This window comes from Papio anubis, chromosome 17 (assembly GCF_008728515.1).
Source record: "Papio anubis isolate 15944 chromosome 17, Panubis1.0, whole genome shotgun sequence".
In the NCBI taxonomy this organism is placed as follows: domain Eukaryota; kingdom Metazoa; phylum Chordata; class Mammalia; order Primates; family Cercopithecidae; genus Papio; species Papio anubis.
The window spans coordinates 1,193,269-1,208,910 of NC_044992.1; the positions used below are offsets into that span (position 1 = coordinate 1,193,269).

Here is a 15,642-nt window from a genome sequence, read left to right on the forward strand (position 1 = left end):
ATTCTGGCTCCCATTTCCTAGCTGTCTGAGTTATCTAACTTCTGTGTGCCTCACCCCAACTCTGCAAAATGAGGTCAAATACCCATCTAATAAAGTTCCTAAAAGTGGCTAGAGACTGGGCATGGTGGTTCAAGCCTGTAATCCCAGCACTTTGGGAGGCAGAGCTAGGTAGATCACCTGAGGTCAGGAGTTCAAGACCAGCCTGATCAACATGGTGAAAACCCATCTCTACTAAAACTGCAAAAATAAGTTGGGTGTGGTGTTGCACGCCTGTAGTCCCAGCTACTGGGAAGGCTGAGGCAGGAGAATTGCTTGAACCTGGGAGGCGAAGGTCGCAATGGGCCGAGAATACGCCATTGCACTCCAGCCTGGGTGACAGAGCGAGACACCATCTCAAAAAAAAAAAGTGGCTCATACATTATAGGTGCTCAATAAAAAGCAACCAATCCTCCAAATTCCTTCAGCAATTTTCAATTCACCCTCAAATCCAGAGCCCACCGGACTGTTTCCCAGAGAAAATTCCATAGGATCTCAAGATGCTTCTCAAAAGTTCTGTGGTCAGGTAGGTGCAGTGGCTCACACCTGTAATCTCAGCACTTTGGGAGGCTGAGGCAGAAGGATCTCTTTATTTTTTCTGTTTTTTTTTTTTTTTTTAAATTGATTTATTAATCTTTTGGGAGAAATCTCTTGAGGCCAGGAATGCAAGCCCAGCCTGGGTCATACAGTGAGGCTGTAGTGAGCAATGATGGAGCCACTGCACACCAGCCTGAGCAACAGGGCCATGGTGGGGGAAGGTTCTGCAGTCAAACAGGTGTGAAAACCAGCACCCTCTCTTGGAAACTCACAATTCACATGAGCACAGTAAATACTTGGGGAAGTCCTGCAATAAATAAACCGACTCCCTTCACCATGGAATTATTTTGGTTTAAAATCCGTAAGTAGCTCTCACTGAAGTACTTCTCCAGACCCACTGGAGGCAAGGCCACTAAGACATCGAGAGGAAGACAAGAGAATCAGGTTTGTGAACTGCCAAGACAGATGAACAAATGAGAAGCAGAAGCTGAAGGTGTAAAAAGGCAGCAATGGGACACCGGCAGCCTCACGCTACCTCCAGAGAAGAGGCGAGGCCCAGCTGCCAGCCTGGCCTGTAACTCTTCACTACCTTGAGGGGGTATCACAAACTATTAACACCCTAGCTTCTGTCCCATGCCTTGAAAATGAAGCAAGTTTTATGCTCTCCTCTACCCACTAGGGCAACAGGTAGAAGCCTTTGGGATGAGCAGGTAACAGGAAGCACCATCTTATTTCCATGTGCTGAACCCGAGGTCCTTTCACACTTACAGATGCACCCCACCCAGGCACTTACTCCCTAAGACAAACTGTTTCACCAGCCCCTGCCGTCCACACCATGCATTCTGGAGCCTCTCAAACATGAGAAGAGTTTTCCATTTTGCTTCAAAAGCCCCCACACCTCACAGTTATGTTATTAAAATTAATATATATAAAATGCTTATGGAGTACTGAATATGCCAGTACTTAGTATGGAATATCATTACAACCCTGAGGTCAGTATTACTATTTCCCTCCTTCACAGATGAGGAAACTGAAGCAGAGAAAAGTTAAACAATTTGCCCAAAGTTACACAAGTAGTAAGTGTAGGTAAGTAAGGCCCAAAGCCAGGCTGCACAGCTCAAGCTCCCAACGACTCTCCTACCTCACACTCCTTCCGTTTTGTCAACCCGACGACTGGTCACCGTTTAGCTATTCCAAGAGGAAAAAACCAGTTTCTTGCAAGCATTCCAAGGAGGTCCATCTTGAAGCCCAACCTGCCAGAATGTGACCAGGAGACTTGACCAAGCCCTTCCCTATGACCCCAGGGAACTCCCAAGCTATGGCACCATAGGAAGCCGATACAAGCTGAGGACAAGACAAGTTAAACACAGGTTCAACAGAAAAGGCTGAGAATCCCTGGCCCATTCTGTACCGATGCCTTTCAAAATAATACCCAGCTGGGCGCGGGGGCTCACGCCTGTAATCCTAACGCTTTGGGAGGCCAGGGCAGGCGGATCACTTGAGGTCAGGAAATCGAGACCAGCCTGGCCAACATGGTGAAACCCCGTCTCTACTAAAAATTAAAAAAAATTAACTGGGCGTGGTGGCGTGCGCCTGTAGTCCCAGCTACTTGGGAGACTGAGGCAAGAGAATGGCTTGAGCAGGGAGGGGGAGGTTGCAGTGAGCTGAGATCCCCCACTGCACCCCAGCCTGGGCGACAGAGCAAGACTCCATCGCAAAAATAACAAATAAAAAATAAAGTAGTAACAATTTTAAAAAGCTTCTTCAGGCCGGGCGCGGTGGCTCAAGCCTGTAATCCCAGCACTTTGGGAGGCCGAGACGGGCGGATCACGAGGTCAGGAGATCGAGACCATCCTGGCTAACACGGTGAAACCCCGTCTCTACTAAAAAATACAAAAAACTAGCCGGGCGAGGTGGCGGGCGCCTGTAGTCCCAGCTACTCGGGAGGCTGAGGCAGGAGAATGGCGTGAACCCGGGAGGCGGAGCTTGCAGTGAGCTGAGATCCGGCCACTGCATTCCAGCCCCGGCAACAGAGCGAGACTCCGTATCAAAAAAAAAAAAGCTTCTTCATCACTGACTTGAGAGAGCAGATATGTATTGTCTGAATGATAAAGCCAGTGGCATGATCTCGGCGCACTGCAACCTCTGCCTCCGAGGTTCAAGCGATTCTTATGCCTCAATCTCTCCAGTAGCTGGGATTACAGGCGCATGCCACCACGCCCTGCTAATTTTTGTATTTTTTAGGAGAGATGGGGTTTCACCATGTTGGCCAGGCTGGTCTCTAACTCCTGGCCTCAAATGATCCGCCCACCTTGACCTCCCAAAATGCCGGGATTGCAGGCGTGAGCCACCGCACCCAGCCTCTTCTTGCCATTCTTTAATTCTGGTCTTTAAAAAAACCTGGGTTGGATGCAGCTGTACATGCTGGTAGTCCCAGCTACTCAGAGCCTGAGTCAGGAGGACTGCCTGCCCCAAAGTTAAGGGCTGTAGTGTACTATGACTGTGCCTGTCAACAGCCACTGCACTCCAGTTTGAGCAACACGGTGGGGAAAAAAAAAAACACAAGGCCGAGACGGGCAGACTACCTGAGGTCAGGAGTTCGAGACCAGCCTGGCCAACACGGTGAAACCTGTGTCTACTAAAAATACAAAAAAAAAAAAAAATTAGCCGGGCATGGTGGCGGGTGCCTGTAATCCTAGCTACTCGGGAGGCTGAGGCAGGAGAATCACTTGACCCAGGGAAGGGGAGGTTTCAGTGAGCCGAGACTGCACCACTGCACTCTAGTAGCCTGGGGGACAACAAGAGCGAAACTCCGTACAAAAAAAACCAAAACAAAGTACTGAGGATATTGAGGATACAGACCTCCACGTGCACTGCTAAGATCCCAAAAGGGGCCGGGCGCGGTGGCTCAAGCCTGTAATCAGCACTTTGGGAGGCGAGGCGGGTGGATCCGCTTGAGGTCAGGAGGTCCAGAGACCATCCCTGGCTAACCACAGGAAACCCGTCTCTACTAAAAAATACAAAAAACTAGCCAGAGGCCTGAGGTGGTGAGGCCACTGTGGTCCCAGCTACTCCAGGAGGCTGAGGCGGGAGAATGAAGTAAACCCGGGGCCGGAGCTTGCAGTGAGCGAGAGAGATCCAGAGCCACTGCGCTCAGCCTGAGGCGACAGGCGAGACTCGCCTCAAAAAAAAAAAAAAGGATCCCAAAAGGACGCTGGTTCTGACAGTGTAGCATAAAAGGGTCAGTTCTCAGGTCAGAATGCCTAGGTTCAACTTTGGAAAGTCATTTATTAGCTGTGTGACCTTAAGCAAGTTACTGAATCTGAGTGTTTCCTCCTGTATAAAATGGGAATATTTTAATAAATGGAGACCATATTACTTATCTCACCAGACTGTCCTAGACAGCAGGTGAAATAAGGCACATAAAGTACTCAAGCAAAGTACCTGGCACAGAATAACCAGTCAATAAACATTAGTTATTAATATTGTATATGCCTCTATAAAATTCAAGAAATTTCTCTGTGTGACTTCAAAAGGACTTGGTGAGGGGGAGAACAAAGATTCAGTACTTAGCACTTGAAATTTTTGAGGTACAAAGTAATTCTGAGGTTATACAGACAGGCCGGGTGCGGTGGCTCAGGCCCAGCACTTTGGGAGGCTGAGGCGGGTGGATCATCAGAGTTCAGGAGTTCCAGACCAGCCTGGCCAACATGGCGAAACCCTATCTCTACTAAAAAATACAAAAATTGGCCGGGCGCGGTGGCTCAAGCCTGTAATCCCAGCACTTCCCGGAGGCAGCGGGTGGATCCACGAGGTCAGAATCGAGACCATCTAGCTAACATGGTGAAACCCGTCTCTACTAAAATACAAAAAGCTAGCGGAAGGCGTGGTGAAGGCGCCTATGAAGTCAGCTACTCGGAGGCTGAAGCGGAGAATGGCGTGAGCCGGAGGTGGGCTGCAGTGAGCGAGATCCCGGCGCCCTGCACTCCAACCCTAGGCGACAGGCAACTCCGTCTCAAAAAAAAAAAAAAAAAAAAAAAAAAAAATACAAAAATTAGCTGAGCATGGTGGTGGGCCTCTGTAATTCCAGCTACTCAGGAGGGTGAGGCAGGAGAATTGCTTGAACCTGGGAGACGGAGGTTGCAGTGAGTCAGTATCACGCCATTGCACTCTGGCGTGGGAGACAAGAGTAAAAACTCTGCCTCAAAAACAAACAAACAAACAAGACAGCAACTGAGCCAGGCACAGTGGCTCACACCTGCAATTCCAGCACTTTGGGAGTCTGAAGCAGGAGGATCTCTTGAGACCAAGAATTTGAGACTAGCCTGGACAACACAGTGAAACCCCTCATCTCCACAAAAAAATGTTAAACAGTTAACCAGGCATGGTGGATATGCCTGTAGTCCCAGCTGCTCAGGAGGCTAAAGTGGGAGGATGGCTTGAGCCCGGGAGGTCAAGGCTGCAGTGAGCTGTGTTCATGCCACTGCACTCCAGCTTGAGAGACAAAGGCCCTGTCTCAGAAGAGAGAAAAGACAGCAACTGAATCGTAGAAAATCGGGTACAATATGGCAGAATTATCACAATACTCGTGAATATTCCACACCCCATCCACAAACTTTGGCAATCTTCACCTTCTTTCCTGAGCCAAGGAACTGAGTTCTTATCTGTTTTGAAAAGGTGGTGCTCCATTATCCAAGTAAGGCTTGAGATATAAAAATCGTTATGCTAAGATGTGAAAAAATATCAAGCTAGCCGGGCGCGGTGGCTCACGCCTGTAATCCCAGCACTTTGGGAGGCCGAGGCGGGCGGATCACAAGGTCAGGAGATCGAGACCATCCTGGCTAACACGGTGAAACCCCGTCTCTACTAAAAATACAAAAAAATTAGCCGGGCGCGATGGCGGGCGCCTGTAGTCCCAGCTACTCAGGAGGCTGAGGCAGGAGAATGGCAGGATCCCGGGAGGCGGAGCTTGCAGTGAGCGGAGATCGCGCCATTGCACTCCAGCCTGGGGGACAGAGCGAGACTCCGTCTCAAAAAAAAAAAAAAAAAAATCAAGCTGACAAACCTGCCGGCTGCCATTTTCAACTCTGGCAACCAACAAACACAAACAAAAGGCTGAAAAGTGAGTTTCAATAAGTTTGCCATCATGTTACTACATATAATGCAAAACCCCAGATACCATGCAGGTGGCATCAAAGTAGCATATATCTGGTTCAGGGCCAACACAGGTACTTCAATATTCCCATCTCATAACACCATTGAACTGGCCAGAATGAGAAAGATCTACAATAATTTGTGAACTTACAGACCCCATAACTCATTTTTTAAAAATAGTTATGTGTTGGGCTGGGTGTGGTGGCTCATACCTGTAATCCCAGCACTTTGGGAGGCTGAGGCGGGCGGATCACCTGAGGTCAGGAGTTCGAGACCAGCCTGGTCAACATGGCAAAACCCCATCTCTACTAAAAATACAAAAACTAGCCAGGCATGGTGGCGTGTGCCTGTAACCCCAGCTACTAGGGAGGCTGAAGCAAGAGAATCCTTTGAACCCATGACGTAGAGATTGCAGTGAGCTGAGATCGCACCACTGAACTCCAGCCTGGGCAACAAAAGTGAAACTCCGCCTCAAACAAACAAAGCTGGGTGCGGTGACTCACACCCGTAATCCCAGCACTTTGAGGGGGCAAAGGCGAGTGGATCACCTGAGGTCAGGAATTCAAGACCCACCTGGCCAACCTGGTAAAACCCCATCTCTACTAAAAATACAAAAATTAGCTGGGCGTGGTGACAGGCACTGGTAATCCCAGCTACTTAGGAGGCTGAGGCAGGAGAATCACTTGAACCCAAAAGGCAGAGGTTGCAGTGAGCCAAGATGGTGCCACTGCACTACAGCCTGGGTGACAGAGAGAGACTCCGTCTCAAAATAAATAAAAAATAAATAAATAAAATAAGAAAAAAATTGGTTATGTGTTGGCCAGGCGCGGTGGCTCATACCTGTAATCCCAGCACTTTGGGAAGGTGGATCACCTGAGGTCAGGAGTTTGAGACCAGCCTGGCCAATCTGGTAAATCTCGTCTCTACTAGAAATACAACATTAGCTGGTTGTGGTGGTGGGTGCCTGTAATCCCAGCTACTCGGGAGGCTGAGGCAGGAGAATCTTGAACGCGGGAGCCCCGGGGAGGTGGAGGTGGCCATGAGCCGAGATCGCGCTACTGCGCTCCAGTATGGGCGACAGAGCGAAACTCCGTCTCAGGAAAAAGTAAAATAAAAATTGATATGTGTTAACAACAAAGAGACTGCCTATTCAATTCTCCATTTCTGGCCGGAACAAGTAAATCTAAATCAGAACGATCCTACAAGAGAAAGTCTACAGAGGATGGCTCAGGAGCTTCGTGATTCATAGGAGACTAGTCTGAACCCAGTCTCAGCGGCCAAGAAGAAACAGCTTCGACTTGGCAACAGTGTGAGGGCACGAGGACTCCTGATGCCGTTAAACAGGTACACATACAATGAGAACCCCAGGATTACTTCGTACCTCACCAATCTCCAGTACTAAGGGCATCTATCTATTCCCTTGAAACACTCCCAAATCAACTCCAACCGCATCGGAAAGACAGTCAATCTCGGAGATCCCTGGCAAGAAAAACCCAGCGCAGGTAATTTATGTTCTTGGCGTCGAGTCTGTTCCCAGCATCCAGGAAGACTCAGCCCGCAGCCCCATCTTACTGAGCAAGGTCACGCCCTGAAGTACACACTGACAGTGTTTAAGTCCAAGGAAAATGAAGCTCCAGTCACATCCAGGGAAGGGTCTGTTTCCACTGCCTCACTTCTGGTTTATTCTCTGGAATAAAATGCCTTTCCTCCACTAAACACTTTGAAAACCCGAACCCTCTACCGGCGGACAGCCTTCGGGACGCTTAGATCTCCTGCACGCAGCCAGGCATCGCCTTCAACCGGGTTGGGCTGGTCACTGAAGGCTTTCTTCTATCACTTAATTCACCACCTTCGTCCTCCACGGGGGAAGAGGACGGTACAAGGATTCTGGAAAAATGCCCAAGAAAGGAAAAAACTAACCGGTTTCCTGAGGGTGTCTCCATCCCTCCCGGCCAGTTTGTGGTGACTTCCTACCAAAGGCCACCAGGGGAGCACGGCCAAACCCGGCTCTCCAACACGGCAGGAAACGCTTCCAGCCCAAAAGCCACTTGTAGGATTATCGGATTCATTCTGGGCGCCGCTGCCAAGTGATGCCCCCGCAGTGCCAACATCTCCCTCAGCTCTTTGTCCCCACGTTGCCTTGCCCTGCCCTACCCTTGCGCCCGGCCCGGGAGCCAGCCCCACCCTGGGGCCGAAGCAGTTCCCCTTCCCCGGGGCTGCCCTTCCCAGGCACACCCCGGGGCCTCGGTCCGCGGCTCCTCCTCCCCCACACTCCTGTTCCCCGGGTGGGAATGAGCCCCAGCAGCCGGCGAGCCCCTGCCACGGTCACCCAGCCCTCTGCCCACGACCCCGAGGGTCCGCTCTCGAGGAGCAGCCAGCCGGGCTGGGAGCTCCGCGGCCCTCACCCCGCCCAGGGCCCCCCGTCCCGTCAGTCCCTCACCGGGCGGAGGTTGGGCGGGCGACGGCGGCACTGGCGGGCGCGGGCCGCTGCTGTTGATGATGTAGTGGGAGACGCGCGAGTTCTCTGAGACGCTGAGCACATAGTCCCCGGGGCTGGTGCTCGAGTCCCGCACCAGGAACACCCCGTGCCGCTGGCCCTGCAGCAGCGCCACCGCCTCCTGCCGACTCAACCGCCCCCAGTACCAGCTACTCCGCTCCTCCGAGTCGAAGTTGCCCGCCATGGCTGCCTCCGCGCCTAAACGCTGGGGTGCCGCCGCCGCGCGCGCCCCTCCGGCCCCCGGCGCCCGCCGCCCAGCGGACCGGCTCCGGTTTCAGCTTCACAGCAGCGCCCGAAATGGCGGCGGCAGCCGCGGGCCTTCCCCACCGGAAATGACGCGCTCCCTGCCCGAGGGAGGCTGCCGGGAAGGGGCCCGCGGCCCGCCATTGGGAGAAGGGCAAGGCGCCCTCGCGCGCGCACTGCGCGTGCGGCCTCATGGGCGGTGCCGCCCTGCCCGGCCCGGGGCTGAGGGGGATGGGAGGCGGGGTCTAGGGTCCGGGGGCGGGGCCTCGCAGCCTCCCGCAGAGACGTGCGCCTGCGCCGCCGACCGCGCGGTGCTGCTTCAGGCTCGCGTTCCCGGACGGCCCGGGACTTCTAGGCGGCGGCTCCCAGACAGGATTGCAGGAGAGAAGATGCGTGTGGCGCTGGGGCCTCAGTTCTCGGCCAGGCTTCCTGGGATATCAGTCTGTTTCTCTTTTCTTTTTCTTTTTTTGTTTTTTCAGACGGTGTCTCTCTCTGTCACCGAGGCTGGAGTGCAGTGGCGCGATCTCGGCTCACCGCAACCTCTGCCTCCCAGGTTCAAGCGATTCTCCTGCCTCAGCCTCCCGAGTAGCTGGGACTACAGGCGAGCGCCACCACGCCTGGCTAATTTTTGTATTTTTAGTAGAGACGGGGTTTCACCATGTTGGCCAGGCTGGTCTCGAACTCCTGACCTCGGGTGGTCCACCCGCCTCGGTCTCCCAAAGTGCTGGGATTACAGGCGTAAAACATCGCGCCCGGCCATGTCGGTCTGTTTCTTCTCTTTCCTTTAGCTTCTCCATAGGCCGGCTGACGTTCTCATTTTCATTGATTCATTCAGGACATTGTTATTGACACTCCACCTGCACTGCGGGTGCAAAGGTGATCGAGGCTGGGCCCTGCACTCCTCAAACTCACACACCAGTGAGAGGAACCAGGAAACTGCATGACAAAAGGATGACAAATGCTGACAAGCGCTATCATGGGAAACGGACATGAACACAGAGCAGAGCCCCCCCACCATCCAGTCTGTGGAGTAATCCAAGAGGGCTTCCCAGAGGAGGTAGCATGTGTTGACTGCTGAATGACAAATGGGGAAGGACATTCAAAGCAAAGGGAGCAGAGTGTGCCAAGCCACGTGAAGTACGGAGTTCTCCTCTCTTTTGAGGCTTTGGGGTCACCTGCCCAGATACTTCTAAACACTAAATTGTAGCCAGGAGCATCTCCTACTCTCACTGCCGTCATGATCACTCTGGACTGTGTTCCTATGAGTGGCTTGCTCGCTGGTGCCCTTTCGTCTGGTTGCTCCTAATTGCACTTCAAACAGCTCCAATTGAGTTTTCTTTTTTTTTTTTTTGAGACGGAGTCTTGCTCTGTAGCCCAGGCTGGAGTGCTGTGGCCGGATCTCAGCTCACTGCAAGCTCCGCCTCCCGGGTTCACGCCATTCTCCTGCCTCAGCCTCCCGAGTAGCTGGGACTACAGGCGCCCGCCAACTCGCCCGGCTAGTTTTTTGTATTTTTTAGTAGAGACGGGGTTTCACCGTGTTAGCCAGGATGGTCTCGATCTCCTGACCTCGTGATCCGCCCGTCTCGGCCTCCCAAAGTGCTGGGATTACAGGCTTGAGCCACCGCGCCCGGCCTCCAACTGAGTTTTCTAAAATACAGATCTGGCCGGGCATGGTGGCTCACGCCTGTAATCCCAACACTTTGGGAGGCTGAGGCAGGCGGATCACCTGAGGTCAGGAGTTCGAGACCAGGCTGACCAATATGGTGAAACCGCATCTCTACTAATACAAAAATTAGCTGGGCGTGATACTGGCTGCCTGTAATCCCAGCTACTCAGGAAGATGAGGCAGGAGAATCGCTTGAACCCGGGAGACAGAGGTTGCAGTGAGCTGAGATCCCACCATTACACTCCAGCCTGGGCAACAGAGGGAGATCCTGTCTCAAAAAAGTATATATGTATACAAATCTGAATGTGTTGCTACCTTGTGTAAAACGTTTAACAGTCTTCAGGTGTTCAAACTCCCAGGTTAGCTCAGAGCATAAAATTGAGCCATAGTCTCTCTCTCTTTTTTTTTATCAGATGGATTCTTGCTCTGTCGCCCAGGCTGGAGTGCAGTGGTGCGATCACAGCTCACTGCAACTGCCACCTCCCGGGTTCAAGTGATTCTCCCTGCCTTAGCCTCCCAAGTAGCTGGGACTACAGGCGCCCGCCACCACGCCCAGCTAATAATGTTCGTATTTTTGGTCGAGACGAGGTTTCACCATGTTAGCCAGGATGGTCTCCATCTCCCGACCTCGTGATCCGCCCACCTCGGCCTCCCAGAGTGCTGGGATTACAGGCGAGAGCCACCGCGCCTGGCCTGGAATGCTCTTCTACCCACTTTGGAGTCTCAAATTCAAATGTCTTCCCTTTCTTTTTGTTTTTGTTTTTTGAGATGGAGTCTCGCTCTGTCACCCAGGCTGGAGTGCAGTGGTGCCATCTCGGCTCACTGCAAGCTCCACCTCCTGGGTTCACGCCATTCTCCTGCCTCAGCCTCCCCAGTAGCTGGGACTACAGGCGCCCGCCACCATGCCCGGCTAATGTTTTTTGTATTTTTTTTTTTTTTTAGTAGAGATGGGGTTTCACCGTGTTGGCCAGGATGGTCTCCATCTGCTGACCTCGTGATCCGCCTGCCTCGGCCTCCCAAATTGCTGGGATTACAGGCGTGAGCCACTGCGCCTGGCCCGAATGTCTTCCCTTTCTTAACCACCCCATCACTCCCTCTCCATCAACAGCAGTACATCCAAATTATTCCCATGACAGCTCTTACCCATTTTACTGTAATTTTTCATTTGTAGTTCTGTGTATGTCCTCAAAATCCAACAGCTAGTCTACGAGGTACTCCATAAGCGTTTCAGGACCACTAACATTTATTCAGAGATAACCGTCTGCCAGGCACTGTGCTGACTGCCTTCATATGGATCATCTCATTTAATCCTCTCAACCACCTTCTTTGACAAGTATCCCCATCATACAGAAGAGAAAACTGAAGCTCAGAGAGTTTAAGTAATGTGTCCAGAGATACACGTTGGCACAGTGAGGAGCTAGGGTTCAAATCCTGGAAGGAGAGACAGCTATGGTCACTCTGCTGTACCCTCAAATTTCTGAGATAGGAAGTGGGAGGAAGGGGTGGCAGAAATCTACATTTTAAAAAAGCAGGCCGGGCGCGGTGGCTCAAGCCTGTAATCCCAGCACTTTGGGAGGCCGAGATGGGCGGATCACGAGGTCAGGAGATTGAGACCATCCTGGCTAACATGGTGAAACCCCGTCTCTACGAAAAAATACAAAAAACGAGCCGGGCGAGGTGGCGAGCGCCTGTAGTCCCAGCTACTCGGGAGGCTGAGGCAGGAGAATGGCGTGAACCCCGGAGGCGGAGCTTGCAGTGAGCTGAGATCCGGCCACTGCACTCCAGCCTGGGCGACAGAGCAAGACTCCGTCTCAAAAAAAAAAAAAAGCAGTCAGCTGTGGATTCTGGTCTAATGGATAACACAGCCCTTCTGGACTCACCTACACACCCTTAGGCCTGTTCTGGGGAAGTGGGGGTGGGGTCCTGGGAGGGACAAGGGCACTTTTCCTGCTGTAGGTGACTCATCGTGACCCTGGCTTAGTCACAGCCTGGCACTGTGAACCAGCAGAAGCAGCCAGGCCAGTGTGAATTCTGGCCGGTCTGTGAGCTCTGGACCTGACCCAGAGACTGCCTGTTCCAAAGCAGTCCCTCTAAGATCCCTCCCTAGGACACATGGAAATTACAAGAAAAAGATTTTTTTTTGGTTTTTCGAGACAGAGTTTCGCTCCTGTTGCCCAGGCTGGAGTGCAATGGCACGATCTCGGCTCACTGCAACCTCTGCCTCCTGAGTTCAAGAGATTCTCCTGCCTCAGCCTCCCGAGTAGCTGGAATTACAGGCATGCACCACCACGCCCATATAATCTCTTGTATTTTTAGTAGAGACGGGGTTTCTTCATGTTGGTCAGGCTGATCTCGAATTCCCGACCTTAGGTGATCCGCCTGCCTCAGCCTCCCAAAGTGCTGGGATTACAGGCGTGAGCCACTGCGCCCAACCGAAAAAGAATTTTTTTAAAGGAGAATAGGCCAGGCGTGATGGCTTATGCCTGTAACCCCAGCACTTTGGGAGGCAAAGGTGGGTGAATCACTTGAAGTCGGGAGTTTGAGACCAGCCTGGCCAACTGGGTAAACACCATTTCTATCAAAAATACAAAAATTAGCCAGGCGTGGCGGGCACCTGTAGTCCCATCTACTAGGGAGGCTGAGGCAGGAGAACCGCTTGAACCCAGGAGGCGGAGGTTGTAGTGAGCCAAGATCGTGCCACTGCACTCCAGCCTGGGGGACAGAGAAAGACTCTATCTCAAGGAAAAAAAAAAAAAAAAAGGAGGAAGAAATCATAACTAAGCTGGAAAATAAAGAGATAAGCAAGAAGGGAAGACCCAGCCATCAGCCGCCACTCAAGCGTGTCTTCCCTCCTTGTAGACCCAGGAGAATCCAAAACTTCACACTCCAACAGCATAGGAATGGGAGTGACCCTTGGGACAATGAGCGCGCAAGCCCACCCCTTTCTCCTTTCTTTTCTCATCCTCCTCCATCCCCTTCAAACATAAGGATTTGCAGATACAATGGTGGCTTTCGCCCTCTGATAAGCCTGAGACCTGCCCTACAAAGAAAGTGACCTCCTTGCTTAGGCGAGGTTTCTGGTGTGTATTGGGGCGGGGGGGAAGGAGAGAAGGGAGGGTCCTGGAAGGAGGCTCTGAAGCAGAGGTGAAGCAGGGAGAGAATGGAAGGCTGCTCATTCCAGCAGAAAAATCCACCCAAATCCTCCCCTCCCAACTTTCCTGACTAAAGAAAGGCATTCCTTCTTTCAGCAATGGGGAAGAAACTGGAGCTCGACAACCTGCTTGCCTGCCTGGTGCCGACCCCTGAAGCCGCCAGAGCTGCATCATATGGTCATGACACTGCCCGAGGCTGGGTACCATGTAAACGGCTCGCTCTGAAGTTGGGCTACTTATTCCTACTTTTCCTTAAAAAAAAATAAAGCAGGCAGTAAGAAAATTTTTTTCTGGCTGGGGGCAGTGGCTCACGCCTGTAATCCCAGCACTTTGGGAGTCCGAGGCGGGCAGATCACCAGGTCAGGACATAGAGACCATCCTGGTTAACACGGTGAAACCCCGTCTCTACTAAAAATACAAAAAATTAGCCGGGCGTGGTGGCGGCACCTGTAGTCCCAGCTACTCGGGAGGCTGAGGCAGGAGAATGGTGTGAACCCGGAAGGCGGAGCTTGCGGTGAGCCGAGATCACGCCACTGCACTCCAGCCTGGGCGACAGAGCGAGACTCCATCTCAAAAAAAAAAAAAAAAGAAAAGAAAAAGAACATTATTTCTATCAGTCTTTCCGCCATCTTTCCACGCCACCACAATGGTGCGCATGAATGTCCTGGCTGATGCTCGCAACAGCATCAACAGTGCTGAAAAGAGAGGCAAACGGCAGGTGGTTTTTTTTTTTCTTTTGAGACAGAGTCCTGCTCTGTCTGCCAGGCTGGAGTGCAGTGGTGCAGTCTCAGCTCACTGCAAGTTCCATCTCCCGAGTTCAAACAATTTTCCTGCCTCAGCCTCCCAAGTAGCTGGGATCACAGATGTGCGTCACCACGCCTGGCTAATTTTTGTATTTTTAGTAGAGACAAGGTTTCATCATGTTGGCCAGGCTGATCTCGAACTCCTGACCTCAGGTGATCTGCCCAGCTCGGCCTCCCGAAGTGCTGGGATGACAGGTGTGAGCCACGACGTACAAACGCCAGGTTCTTACTGGGCCATGCTCCAAAGTCCTTGTCCAGTTTCTCACCGTGATGATGAAGCGGGGTTACATTGGCGAATTTGAAATCACTGATGATCACAGAGCTGGGAAAATTGTTGTGAACCTCACAGGCAGGCTAACCGAGCGTGGAGGCATCAGCCCCAGGTTTGATGTGCCACTCAGAGATCTAGAAAAATGGAAGATAGGCCAGGTGCAGTGGCTCACACCTGGAATCCCAGCACTTTGGGAGGCTGAGATGGGTGGATCAAGAGGTCAGGAGATTGAGGCCATCCTGGCTAACACGGTGAAACCCCAGCTCTACTAAAAATACAAAAAAAACTAGCCGGGCGCGGTGGTGGGCGCCTGTAGTCCCAGCTACTCGGGAGGCTGAGGCAGGAGAATGGTGTGAACCCGGGAGGCGGAGCTTGCAGTGAGCTGAGATTGCGCCACTGCACTCCAGCCTGGGCAACAGAGCGAGACTCTGTCTCAGAAAAAAAAAAAAAGAAAAATGGAAGATAATCTACTTCCATCCCACCCGTTTGGTTTCATTGTACTCAGCTGGCATCACAGACTGTGAAGAAGCAAGACAGAAACACACAGGACGGAAAATCCTGGGATTCTTTTTCTAGGGATGTCATACATGTTTACAAATAACATGCTTCATGCACAAAAAAAAATTATTTGTTTTTTTTTTTTTGTTTTTTGAGACTGGAGTCTCGCTCTGTTGCCCAGGATGGAGTGCAGTGGCATGATCTCAGCTCGCTGCAACCTCCACCTCCCGGGTTCAAGCGATTCTCCTGCCTCAGGAGGCCAGGTTGGTGCCAAACTCGTGACCTCAAATGATCCACCCACCTCGGCCTCTCAAAGCGCCGAGATTACAGGCGTGAGCCACCGCACCCGGCCTAAAAACACAATTATTTGTATCAAGATGGCAAAAAATTGCTATTTAAAGAGAAAACTGACAGTATCACCTTCCAAAATGTGTGTGAGAGAGAAAGAGAGAAAAGGTGGGTGTGTGCAGGTACAATTTATGGTAGTGGGAAAATGCGTTCCTGCCCTGTTCTCATCCACGTATGGAGACAGGGAGGGTAGAAAGGGGGCAGGGAGATGTCCAAGGGATGGACAATGGAAAAGAGAAGCCCCAGTCCTCCCAATGGGTAGCCTGTAGTTCTGTCTGCAGAGACAGGAACCAGTCTTGAAATGCGCAAAGGTGGCCGGGCACAGCGGCTCACGCCTGTAATCCCAGCACTTTGGGAGGCCGAGGCGGGTGGATCACCTGAGGTCAGGAGTTCAAGACCAGCCTGGCCAACATGGTGAAACCCCGTCTCTACTAAAA

At 52.0% G+C, this 15,642-nt stretch overlaps 1 protein-coding gene across 2 annotated transcripts in view; it reads right to left on the reverse strand.

Annotated features, from left to right (window-relative positions):
- Window positions 1–8,640, reverse strand: part of CRK (CRK proto-oncogene, adaptor protein) — a 36,055-nt gene extending 27,415 nt beyond the window's left edge. For both annotated transcript variants that reach the window (XM_003912051.3, XM_003912050.3), the window contains exon 1: window positions 8,168–8,640. In XM_003912051.3, the coding sequence (XP_003912100.2) occupies window positions 8,168–8,408 (241 nt within the window). In that variant the 5' untranslated portion in view covers window positions 8,409–8,640. The remainder of the gene's footprint in view (window positions 1–8,167) is intronic.
- Window positions 8,641–15,642: the final 7,002 nt, after the last annotated feature.